General features: G+C 52.3%; 1 protein-coding gene across 2 annotated transcripts; it reads right to left on the bottom strand.

Annotated features, from left to right (window-relative positions):
- Positions 1-6420: 6420 nt before the first annotated feature.
- On the bottom strand, positions 6421-11755 carry PIM1 (Pim-1 proto-oncogene, serine/threonine kinase). Of its 2 annotated transcripts, none has more exons than XM_034990798.1 (6): positions 11295-11755; positions 11080-11186; positions 10922-10972; positions 10464-10851; positions 8718-8894; positions 6421-7957 (listed from the first exon to the last, which is right to left on the bottom strand). In XM_034990798.1, exons 1-6 carry the CDS (start codon positions 11374-11376, stop codon positions 7800-7802), a joined length of 963 nt encoding a protein of 320 aa, XP_034846689.1. In that variant the 5' UTR covers positions 11377-11755; the 3' UTR covers positions 6421-7799. The 2 variants fall into 2 exon arrangements, with proteins under 2 accessions (XP_034846689.1, XP_034846690.1); XM_034990799.1 differs by having other exon boundaries at positions 10464-10830; positions 11295-11753.
- Positions 11756-12974: the final 1219 nt, after the last annotated feature.

Genomic DNA, 12974 nt, shown 5'->3' with positions numbered 1-12974 from the left:
TGGCTCCTGGGAGCCCCTGGCACTGTATCTAGAAAGCTATCGATCCCCTAGTCTGGAGCTCAGAGGGAGGTGTGTGCTGGATTCTTGGGAATCATCATGGAGAAGATGGTCGGAGAAGCTTGGGGACGAGGCACAATCCTGCCACGTCTGGAATCTTCTTGAATCTTCTTCCCTTTGCCTTCTCCATCCAACTCTGTGCCCCCAGAGACTGACCTGTGAGGACTGCACCACATTAGACTCCCCTGCCTTCTGGTGGCTCCATCGAGCTCAGCGCTTGAGCTCAGCCAACAGGAGGCCCTGGTAGGAGATCAGAGGGTGGAAAGAGAGAGCGGCCACGGTATTTACTTCGCTGGCCCCTTCCGGGTGGGGTTACCACAGGCGGACTACTTTTCTCCAATGAAGGTCACAGCTCCTGTCAGGCAGGCTTTCTCCACGCTGGCGGGGCTCCCTTCTCTACCCTTGGGGCCTGAGGTGGGTAATTCTCCCCCTGTCACTAGCCCCGGGCTACCGCAGTGCGCCTTTCCCAACACCCGCCCCACACCTCTGTGAATTGCTCTTTTTCACCCTCTCCTCACATTACGCAAGCGTGCACGCCATCTGCTTCCTGCCAGGGTCCTGACCTGAGGGGGTTGGGGAGGTGGGTGAGGAAGGGAAAGAACACCCCAGGTTTAAAAAAATTTTTTTTAAATATATATTTTTTAAGACTTTATTTATTTTGACAGAGAGACACAGCGAGAGAGGGAACACAAGCAGGGGGAGTGGGAGAGGGAGAAGCAGGCTCCCAAGGAGCAGGGAGCCCGATGCGGGGCTCGATCCCAGGACCCTGGGACCATGACCCGAGCCGAAGGCAGACACTTAACAGACTGAGTCACCCAGATGCCCCAAGAACACCCCAGTTTAAAGGCAAGGAGAGTGAGAGGAAACTGGGCGGAAGGGGCCGAGAGGTCGGAGACAAACCAGGGGTTATGAAACCAGAGGAGGAGTCTCAAGGAGGAGGGGGGGCCGGCAGCTTTATGGAGATTGCGAGGATGGATCTCAAAGGTGTATTGAGATGAGCCAGGTGGAGGAGGAGCTGGGAAGAATGGAGAGAATTGGCTGGGTGGCTCTGGAGGGGGTCTGAGTTGGAGATCAGGCAGGAGATAAGAGATGGAGAGAGTGAGAGAAAGGAGCCGGGCAGAAGAGAGATTCAGGGCAGAAGTAGATCCGGGAGGCAACCAGGCCGCGGAGTGGAGAAACGGGACTCTCGTCCAGGTGGGGTAAGCAGGTAGCAGCTCCGAGAACGAGTGTGTGTGTTCGGCGGCACACGCATATCCATACACACATCACACCACACGCACAACAGCCACAGCTAGATCCAGAGATCCCACGGGGATCCCACGCAACATCAGATCTTGGCTTCGCTGTGACACTGGTCTATTTGCTGGCATCATGTTGAACCTGAAGGGGGCCAGTGAGGGAGGCCCAGTTCTAGCTACTTATGCATAAGAAAGGAGTTCTCAACATGGTGCCAGGTACAATAGTCGATGCTCCGTGGATAAATCTGGAATGGCTACACGGTCACTGGCTTTCACCTTGGGGTATACGGCAAGGGCTACACCTAGCTGTGTGTGCTGCCTAAGTGATTTAACCCAGGGCTCCCCTAAAGAGCGGCCTCCACTGGGGGCACCTGGGTGACTCAGTCAGATAAGCACCCAACTCTTTTTTTTTAAGATTTTATTTATTTATTTGACACAGAGAGAGATAGCGAGAGCAGGAACACAAGCAGGGGGAGTGGGAGAGGGAGAAGCAGGCTTCCTGCCGAGCAGGGAGCCCAATGCGAGGCTCGATCCCAGGACCCTGGGATCATGACCTGAGCCGTCGGCAGACGCTTAACGACTGAGCCACCCAGGCGCCCAGCACCCAACTCTTGATATCAGCTCAGGTTTTGATCTCAGGGTCGTGAGTTCAAGGCCCTGTGTTGGGCTCCACGCTGGGCATGGAGCCTGCTTAAAAAACAAAACAAACACTAACACACAAAAAACATACAAACAACAAAAAAAGAGTGGCCGCCACTGACCACAATCCAAAGGCCTGCCCATAAAATGGAATATTCTAGAGTGAAAACAAACCACGTGCTACACCGCACATGAGTCTTTGTAACATTATGTTGAGTGAAAAGAGCAAGTTCCAGATCACTTTATGATACTCTTTGAATAAAGTTCAAGAACAACTAAAACTCGACATTACATAATTTTGGAACATGTGCCCATAACATAGAAAAATTTTAAGGAGAGGTAAGAGAATGCTAAACACAAAATTTAGGATGGTGAAATGCATTGGGGAAAGGTGAGGACTGGACGAAGAGAGGATCATCTAGATAGATGGATGTCTGCTTCTCGAGTTGGGTGGGGGGCTCACCCAGTAGAATGAAATCTAATGATAACAGGAGGCCATGCTTGGACCCTGAGAATATATCACGAACCAAGGATTACGATTAATCCAATTCTGTACTTTGGACATCCTGTTAATGATAAATAAAAATAAAGACTGTCCCCTCAGCTTGACCCCAGTTCTGCATATTTTTTGCACTTCCTCCCACAGCGATGCTGAGGGGTCACTGCAACCTTGCTCTTGGCAATCGGGGTTACTAGCGCAAGGCTGGGCAGGAAGTGAACTAGGGGATGAGGCCATATCTGCTTTAACACTGTTGTCGATAGGTCCTTTGTGGTGAGGGTTTCCAAGAACCAGCCGAGCAGTTGAAGGAGCTGAGCAACATTTACAAGAAATGTGCCCCCGCCCCACCCCGAACCCGCCCTCCTCCCCCTCCTCTTTCTCCTCCCTTTACCGCCTCCAACTCTTCCTCCCCACCCAGGCTCAAGTGAAGGGTAGCTCACTAGAGCCAACAAAGACTATTTCCACCGAACAGAACTGCTTACCCGACTCTGAAATCTGGGGAAGAACTGCCTTGACCTCCAAATCCTGGGCCCCGAAGGAACCTTGAGATGACTAAGCTACACAAACATTTTCTTTTTTTAAGTGGCAGTCTAACAGAGTGGTAATGAACATGGACTGCCTGGGTCCAAATTCTGACCTGGCCACTTCTTTGTGACCTTTGACATGGTACTTAACTGTTCTGCACTTCAGTTTTCCCCATCTGTAAAATGGGAATAAGTAGTATCTACCTCATGGAGAGTTGTAAGATTAGCATGCAGAACAGAGCTGGGCACATAGTAGGTACTGAATGAACGGTAACTTATTATCCCTAAGTGTTATGAAAAATGTAGGTCCACTGCAGGGTTAGCAAACTTTTTCTGCATGCGCTAGATAGTAAATATTTTTGGCTTCACCAGACATAAGGCCTTTGTCACGACTACTCAGCTCTGCCATTGTAGCATGAAAGCTGCCTTAGACAACACATAAATGGATGAGCTTTATTTATGAATGCTGACAATTACATTTCATGTCACCTTTACACGTGACAAAATACTACTCTTCATTCCGTCGTTTTTCAACCATTTAAAAATATAACCCCCCCAAAAAATATATATATATATAAACCCAGGGGTGCCTGGGTGGCTCAGTCGTTAAGCGACTGCCTTTGGCTCCGGTCATGATCCCGAGGTCCTGGGATCGAGCCCTGCATCGGGCTCCCTGCTCGGCGGGAAGCCTGCTTCTCCCTCTCCCGCTCCCCCTGCTTATGTTTCCTCTCTCGCTGTGTCTCTGTCAAATAAATAAATAAAATCTTAAAATATATATATATATATATATATATATATATATATATATATATAACCCAGTCTTAGCTTGTGGGCTGTACAAACCCAGGTACTGGGCCAGACTCCGTCAGTAGGCCATAGTTTGCTGATCCTTGGTTTAATGGGGAAAAAACCTGGCCTCTCTGGATTTCTTAGCTCAATCTGCATGTTCAGTGCCTCACTTTACAGATGAACATCCTTCAGAGGCGCATCCTTCAGGGCCAGGTGAAATGGTGCTTCCTCTTCGAAGCCTTCCCAGATCACCTCAGCCAAGGGCAGTAATAACTCCATCTCTTGCCTCCTATATGATAAACACAAATTTGTTCGTTACTTTTTAAAAATTTATTGGGGTGCTTGCATGGCTCAGTTGGTAGAACATGAGACTCTTGATCTCGGGGTCTTGAGTTCAAGCCCCACATTGGGCTTGAGCCAACTTAAAAAAAAAAAAAAAAGGAATAATGCAAACACCTTAATCTTTATCGTCTAGCGTCTGAAATAAAAGTATTGCCCAAATAATCAAAGACCCCTGTGCAGATACCCATCCCCAAATCATGGCCTCCCTTCCTCCTCCCCAGAGGTAATGACCCACTACCCTGACTCTGGAAATTTATTGCCCATTCCATCTCGGTACTTTGACCACAGCTATATGCAACCCTAATCAGGAGATGATAGTGTTTGTTTGCAAGTAATACACCCATTATTTAATTCCATCTTCCTAAAAATCCAGTCAAGGAATATCTCTAGAGATTAGTCTCAGGGGGTCTAGGAACTTGTCCAAGGGATCCAGGCAATGGTGGTAGAATCAAAGCTTAAGAGTGAATCCCAAGGGGGCGCCTGGGTGGCTCAGTTGGTTAAGCGACTACCTTCGGCTCAGGTCATGATCCTGGAGTCCCGGGATCGAGTCCCGCATCGGGCTCCCTGCTCGGCAGAGAGTCTGCTTCTCCCTCTGACCCTCCTCCCTCTCATTCTCTCTCTCAAATAAATAAATAAAATATAAAAAAAAAAAAAAAAAGAGTGAATCCCAAGCCAATGCTCATAACCATCGCTCCCCCCTCCACACCCCCAGTATTCCTGTGGCCATAGGCGTCTTAGTCATCAACTCCCTTTCCACACTAGATTGTCAGCTGCCAGTGACAAGAGACTAAATGTGCTTTCACCCTTCCCATACAACCCCTCATATCCTGCACTCATTAGGAGCACAATATGTTATTTCTTCCAAGAGACACTGTCTTCCATCACCCCTAGCAGTCTCAAGAGGATGGGGAAACTGCCAGAAATTCACTTCAAGGGAAAGATGGGTGGGGCTTTGCAAGATTTCGTTAGAAGTTTGGAGCAACTTTTAAGTGTTCAAGTGTCAGCTTTACTGGAAAGGATGAGGCATACAACACTCATGCTCCGCGAGATTGGAAGTTGGTGTGTGTGCTTGGGTGGGGGTAGGGAGAAAAGAGGAACTCAGGAAATCAGCCCCCAAAACCGAGAAATCCTTCCTTTCTCTCCTGCCTGGGGCTTGGGACCGAGTCCAAGCTTAAGGGTAGACAACGAGTGAGAAGTTATTGTGACCTGGCCCCTCCAGCAACCTGACAAGACAGCCTCTGACCAGTGTCCCGAGGGTGTGTGCGTGCACCGAGGGGAGGGCGCACGCGGATGACCCACGAGGCAAGGAAGAATGTTAGAACTGCTGCTGAGGCTTATTTAGGGGGGAAAAAAAATTTACTAATACTTAATATGCAAATTAACAGCAGCAGACGCTCCAGCATGCTGCCTAGCAGGATGTATTTAGGCCATGTGCACTAAGTGGATTCGGGTTCTGCCACCCAGTTTGAACTAAACTCTCACAGGGGCGCCTGGCTGGCTGAATCAGTAGAGCATGAGACTCTTGTTGGTCTCGTGAGTTGGGAGCCCCACATTAGGGGTAGGGTCAACTTCAAAAAAATTAAACTCACAAAAAGGACAAGGGCCTTCAAGATTCCTGCAGAGAAATCAGACTAAAAATACTGATCCCAGCACAAGCAGTAGGAAGACGGCAGAGCTAACATTTCATCTACTCCCATTCTAAGGTCTGTAAAGCAAATGGAGGGGGAAAACCCAGGTCTGCTTAGGTCAAAAACATTTCCACCCATCTATTAATGACCCAACCCCACACTAAAGGTGAAGGGAACTTGAATCGGGAACCGAGAGTAATACAGGTTATCTGGTTTCTCAGTAAGCTTTTAACATGTGTCGTGTCACATGTACGTGCCCAAAACGTCTTGCTGCTAGGAGAGACGACAGCAGGAAGCTTCGTCAGTTTAGCAATAGAGCTGTTGGCTATTTCTAGGTCAGCCCTGTCCAATAGAACTTTCCGCAGTGATGGCAATGTTCTCTAGTTCCACTGCCCCTAGTCATATAAGAGGCTCTCCCATGAAAGGTGCCCAGCGCAACCGGGGAACGGCCACACTTCCTGTTAGCGCAGCTCTAGAATTTGCATGGGGGCAACAGAGGTTGGAACCCGGGGGCCCAATTCTGTCCATCCAAGATTGCCCCCCACTCCTACCCTTGGGCCACATCTTTACTTCAGAAAGGTGGCTATCCCAGGAGACCTGTTGAAGGAAACCAGATTTGGGCTTTAAGTTCTGTAGGCGCTTCCCAAGTGCTCAGTAAATGAGCACACCTCTGCACGGACAACACTTAAGAGCCACAAGTTAAGACAAAAGGTTTTTATTCAAAAAACGCCAAGTATAAAAAAAAAAAATAAGATCTCTTTTATTCCCCTGTACAGTATTTCACTCAGATAAAACCAGCAGGCTACATACTGCTCAAAACACAGCCCCAGAGAGGATCCGGAAGGCACACCATCCAGAATTGCTTTTCATATATCTATGCTATATACACCAGTCAGCGATGCCCACCCCCGCGCCCCACGGAACCCGCCCCCGCTTGGGGGAAGTCGGTGAGGGGCCCCCCCGCGGCTGTCAGGGAGCTGTAGCAGCTGTCCTGCCTGAGTCCCGTCACCCGTCACCCTAACAGAGCGAGCCCTCCCCGAAAGGTCCCCAAGTCAGAGGAGGAAAGGAGGAAAGAAAACTATGGCAGCAGCCGTGGAAGCTTGGAGCAGGAAGGGAACCAAATAAATAAATAAATAAATACATAACGTTGACCTCCAGGTTAGAATGCGCATCTTTTCCAAAAAAAAAAAAAAAAAACCACCAAAAACAACAACAACAAAAAAAAACAAAAACAGGTAAAATAACTTAAAGGCAAAATTAAAAAAGATTAGATCAACTACAATCCTTTTGTACACTACCATGCCAACTGTACACACATTTACAGTTTTTCTGTTGTATTTGCATTGTTTGTGCATTTTGTGTGTGTGTGTGTGAGGTCTTGGCTTTGAAACAGTTAAGTAAAAACCAAAAAGGAAGACCAGTTCACTCGGAGTTTTACTAGAGGAGGCAGAAAAAAAGGTCAGGTGGCTCAGCGTTTGGCCCTGTAGCCTCTTCCATGGCACCTTTCATATAAAGGATGGGGGGAGGGGGACAGGAGAGAAAAATAGGGAACCAAACCCAGGCAGATTTTTGGAGAAGCAGCAGGTAAAAGAGGCAAGTTCAAGTATTTCTCCCAGCACAGCCGGAGTCCCCACAGAAGGCACTCAGAAGAGTCGGAAGAGGTGACAGGGACTTAAAAATGGTGCTAGTCCTATCCCACCCCAACCCATTTTCCCCCTACCCGACCCATCGCGGCATTCAGCAGAACTCGTGATGAAGGGAACAGTTCCATGGCAGGGTTCTGACCCCCCCACCCCCACCCCCGGGAGTTTGCAGAGCCCAGCAATGCTGGACGTCTGTGAGAAGGAGAGAGCATCTACGGGGGGATTTGAGGCCTATGACACCTGGAGTGGAGTCTCTCCCCACCAACTGTTGGGAGGCAACCTCCAGGGGCCTGGGGTCTGGAATGAGTTGTAAATGTTCCGGTTATCAAGCACTGTCCTGCTTGGACGAGAAGTGTCACTGGTACTCGGGAAGCTGGAAACAGAAGCTTCCCCTCCCTCGAGGGTCTGACGGGGGAGGGGAGAACCTGCCAGAAAAGCTGCTATTTGCTGGGTCCTGGTGACAGGCTGTGCAGATGGATCTCAGCTGTTTCCTGGGGCAGGAGAACATCTTGCATCCATGGATGGTTCTGGATTTCTTCGAAGGATGGCCGATCTGATGGTCTTAGGGCCAAGCACCATCTAATGAGATGCTGACACTCTGCAGAAAACAAGACAGAGGTTATGTATGACTCAACTTGTTTTTGCAATGCAAAGGTCTTGCTAATTTGCTTCCCAGGGGCCCACAAGTCTGGGGTCCAAGAGAGACCAGGAACTTCTAGAACTCTTATTAATTCAATGGAAAGGTAATAAGATCTGGATCCTCCAATCTGCTTTCAGTTAAAAAAAAAAAAAGCTCCCCTCTTAAACCTGTGGTTTTCAAACTTCAATAGCTGGGGCCTTTCCCACGACACCCACTCACTAGAAATAGGAAGAATGATGACAAGGGATTTTGATGAGACATCAGTGAGCATGATGAGGTGATTCAATTCACCTACAACTTACAAATATGAACACCACCCACAATGAGGTCACTGGAACCGCAATATTTAGAGAGTCTGCCTTAAGGGAGAAGGCTCAAAGAACCCTAAACTTCACTCCCTGGCAAAACAACCAGGAGTTGAGGGATAGGGACTGTTGGTACTTCAAAAAACACAACAAAAAACCTTTCATTGAAACGAGATGGGTCTCTTCTTAATATCCTCACACATGCTCTTTCTCTGACCTCTCAAAGAACGCATAGGTGCAAACCATTCAATTCCTGAGGGCCAGCGCTCCAGATTCATTGGCCTAGGACTGCTAAGCCAAGGGCTGTGGCATCCCCTGGAGAGGTGATGCTCTCCAGAATTCAGAGACTGTCCCCTGAGGACTAACTGCCTTGTGATTACTCCTTCTCCTCAACAGGGGGCTTCCCAAGTTACCTGAAGAGACCCTCTGCCTGAAGAAAACTTGGCCCCTGATGATCTCCTCATCGTGCTCAAAAGGAATATCTCCACAGACCATGTCATACAGCAGGATCCCCAGAGACCAGACAGCCGCCGACCTGCCGTGGTAGCGATGGTAGCGGATCCACTCTGGAGGACTATACACTCGGGTCCCTGGGAGCCGGGGGAACAGAAAAGGAGAACACACTTGTAGCAAAAATAAAACAAAGCAACTCACATACTCAGTGGTATACTGATTGACGACTCCTTAAAACAAAACAGAACACCCCTCTACTTCTCCCAGGACAGGAGCTGTGCTAACTTCATTTTCCCCGTAGGCTAAAAGGAGTGGATGAGTGGCTTATAGCATCTCTCCAACCCAAAGCTTACCCACCCACCTCCCTACTGGTCCAGACCATAAACCAAAATTCTTTATAAAACTGCTCCAAGAAACAAACAAACAGGGCTGGCCACAAACCCAAAGCCTGAGGCGTGTATTTGTTAGGACCACCCACAATGGGATGAAGGGATGAATGTCTACACACAATCAAGGGAGGTATCCCACAGACTATCCTTAAACTGCATTAAGGTGGCCCAGGTGCCTGGGTGAGATCTCCTCTCAGATACGATCCAGTCGAGGGCACTTACACAATATACTGTATCTTAAGTCAGGGTGCCCTTTAGGAGGCTTCCTCCCCACCCTATGCGTGCAGAAGCAGATACCCACACCCTCTCTCTTCCCCTCACTGGAAGGGTAGAGCTGCAGAGCGGGTTTCAGACCACGTGATTCCTGTTTACAAACTTTGGGTTGTAAAAAAAAAAAAAGTGGGGGCCATCCCGCTTGTGCTCACCAGGGGGCAGCAAAGACTCGGAGGAAAAAACAAGGGAGGACCCGGCCAGCCATTAACTGTTAAATACAAAAAAATGCAGCCCAACCCAGCGTCCTCCAAGGGCAAATAAACACAAACCACAAGCCCCAGTCACAAGTTTTGAAAGGCTGTCGTTTGTTAGGTTAAGCCGCTCAGATGACGACCCACCCTCCTTTGCTTTGATCTCAGGCTCTCTATTCCATCTTTTCTGAAAGAACCCGCTCCAAGCCCCTCCCTAGGATAGATTGTTCATCCTCTCTGCAGAGACACCCAACTAATTTTCAAAACCGGCAAGAGATCTTATTTCACAACATTCATTCCCGACTCCCTCACCCCTCAACGCCAAAAAATAAATAAAAGAAAAAGCTCAACAAAAATATTTAGTGAAACTGTTTCTATTCCTTTATCCGTCCCTAGATCAAAGGGGAGAAAAACTGCAGCTCTACAAACTAACCTTACAGAAAACTCCTTTAGAACACAAAACAAAAATTACAAAACCGGCATCAATTTTCATCTCTCCCGCCCTCTCCCACCCCCCATCCTTTTACTGGCGGGGAAACTGGGTCAGACTTCAGAAATCTGGGCTACGGCCGGTTGCCCACAACCTCTTATTCATCGGGAAAGCTTGGAACCCACTGAATTCCACTTAAAAAATAAAATCATGCCAGAAACATGACAGGTTCAGCTGGCTGGAAATCTCCGGCTCTACTACGCTGGGAAGCTCTCCTTCGCCCCACCCCTGCTAGCATCGAGCCAGACGGCCCGATGACCTTTACAAAGGGCCGGAGAGGGAAGCCGGCCGAGGCCTCCAGGCAAGGCCAAGTCACCTGGGCAGATCCTCCCCCCCGGCAGCTCCCCCCCAGGCCTGGCTCACCGTCGAAGTCCGTGTAGACGGTGTCCTTGAGCAGCGCCCCCGACCCGAAGTCGATGAGCTTGAGCTCGCCGCGATTGAGGTCGATGAGGATGTTCTCGTCCTTGATGTCGCGGTGGAGCACCCCGCAACTGTGGCAGTGTCGCACAGCCTCCAGCACCTGCCAGAAGAAGCTGCGGGCCAGCTCCTCCTGCAGGGCCCCCCTTTCCGTGATAAAGTCGAAGAGGTCTTGCACCGGCTCGGGCCTCTCCAGGATCAAGACGAAACTGTCGGGCCTCTCGAACCAGTCCAAGAGCCTGATGACGCCGGAGAAGCCCGAGCTCACCTTCTTCAGCAGGACCACTTCCATGGGCACTCGGGTGCCATTGGGCTGCAGGGGCGAGGGGGCTGCCTTAGTGCGGGAGTCGGAGGGTGCCCCTCGTCCCACCCATCCTAGGGGTCGCTCCCTCCAGGGCACTCACCAGTTCTCCCCAGTCGGAAATCCGGTCCTTCTCCACGTGCTTGATGGCCACCTGAAACCCCCCCCCAAAGTCTCCATGAGATCCTCTCGCCAGGGCCAAAGCACACCCAGGCGCCCCCCTGCCCAGCGCGCCCTCCCCACGGCGGGGCGCCCACTCACCGGCAAGTTGTCGGCGACACGGATGCCTGAGTAGACCGAGCCAAAGCCGCCGCTGCCCAGTAGCGGGCCCACCTGGTACTGCGACTCCAGGGGCTCCTTCTCCTTGCCTAGGAAAGGGGAGGCACAGGGGACTCAGTGCCGGCCCGCGAACCCCCAGCTCTCACCCTAGGGGTCCAGCCGCCTCGCCACCTCGGGCTGAGGGGGGGGGCGCTCACCGGGCGCCAGCTTGGTGGCGTGCAGGTCGTTGCAGGGCGCGGCGCGCAGGTGGGCAAGCGAGTTGATTTTGGACAAGAGCATCCCCACCTCCAGGGTGTCGGCGTAGGAACTGTGTCTGGAGGAGCTGCAGCAGGAGCTGGGGCTAGGGTTGTGCCGGTGGCTGTGCCTAAGGCTGGGGCTGAGGCTGCGGGTGGCGTTGCGGCTGCGGCTGCGGCTGGCGCGGAAGGCCGAGGGCGAGTCGGAGGACGACTGGGGGCGCTGCCGGGGCTGGCGGCTGGCGGACACGCCGGTGGGGTCAGGGAGCGCCGAGGGCGGCGGGGTGGGCGGCTCGTGGGGCTCGTGCGGCAGCGCCGCGGCACTGGGAGCTTGTAGCTGCTGCTGCTTCTGCCGGTCCCGCCGCCGCCGCCGCCGCCGCCGCTGCCGCCAAGTCCTCTCGGGCCTCCTCCGCCACCGCGGCCGCTGCAGCAGACGCCCGGCTCGCCCAGCCGCCAGGAGTAAAGGGGCGGAGCGCGCCGGCGGGGGGGGGGGGCGCGCGGGCGGGCGGGGATGGGGCGGGGCCTCTCCGGGAGGCCTAGGCGGGGAGCCGGGCTGCCGGGCCCGAGGAGGGAGGAGAGGGGGTGGGGAAGCGGCGGGACAGGGCGCCTCCCCTCGGCCCCCGCCCCGCGCGCTCAGTCGCCGCGCCCGGCCCCGCCCCCGCCGGCCCGTCTCCAGCCAACCAGAAGCCGACTGATCTGCATAACGCGGCGCGCCACGCCCACGCCCCGCCCCGCCTCCGCGGTCAGAATGGTCTCTACGCCTCCACGACGTGGCGGGAAGGAAAAGGCGCCAAAATGGAGGGGGAGGGGCGCGGGGCGTGAGTGGAGGCGGGAGCTGGGTGTCGAGCGGCGAGGGAGGAAGGATGGGGAGGGGCGTATCGATTCAAACCCAAACAATAACAAAGCCATCAAAGGCCGCCCGAGGCCGGCTCTGCGGCTCTCTGTTTCTCGGAGGTTTTTGGGTCAAGGGCTCGAGCTGGAGCATAACAAGTTACGCAGAGACGACGGGCGTCGGTGTGTCAGGCGGGGAGACCGGGCGGCCGGCGCGCCGGGGTGCGAGGGACTGGGCGGGGGGGAATGCCGACGAGGGTGGTCCTTCTGTGTGACTCAGACCCGAGACCTCCAAGTCGGCTTGGGCGTGTTCACGAGGCGCTGTGCGCTCGGGTTGGGTCCTCGGGGGTTGTGTGCTGGGGGCGCGTGGGGGGCGACGGATCTGCAAGATGTGAGTCACGGCGGTTTCACCGAGGGAGTGGAGGTGTCACAGGCCTGGAATAAAACTGGGGGAGAGCTCGGCGTATTCGGGGGAGGGGTCCAGATCCCGGTTCTGACAGCTGGTGAAAAAATCAGCCCCCAGATTCTCAAGCCGACGTTTATGTAAAAAATGCAGAAAAGTACCAGTGAATCCTGATTCCTAAGAAGTGGTGTGTTAAGAGTGCCCGGTAAAGAGGAATCACGAAACAAATGTTCGTATTATGATGCCAGATGCTGTCTCAGCCCCTTCTGTGAGGGCGGGAGAGAGAGGAAAATTCCTCCTGTAAAACGAGGGTGGGAGGGTGCGCTTGATTTAATCAGAGTTTTCACGTTGTATTCACCTTTTCATCAGCCTGTTATTACCAGTCTGGCAATACTAGCAATTATTGGCTG

The sequence above is a fragment of the Mirounga leonina genome, unplaced genomic scaffold, assembly GCF_011800145.1.
Source record: "Mirounga leonina isolate KUSES-001 unplaced genomic scaffold, KU_Mleo_1.0 Mir_53, whole genome shotgun sequence".
Lineage (NCBI taxonomy): Eukaryota > Metazoa > Chordata > Mammalia > Carnivora > Phocidae > Mirounga > Mirounga leonina.
This window is presented reverse-complemented; position numbering and strand designations above follow the sequence as displayed.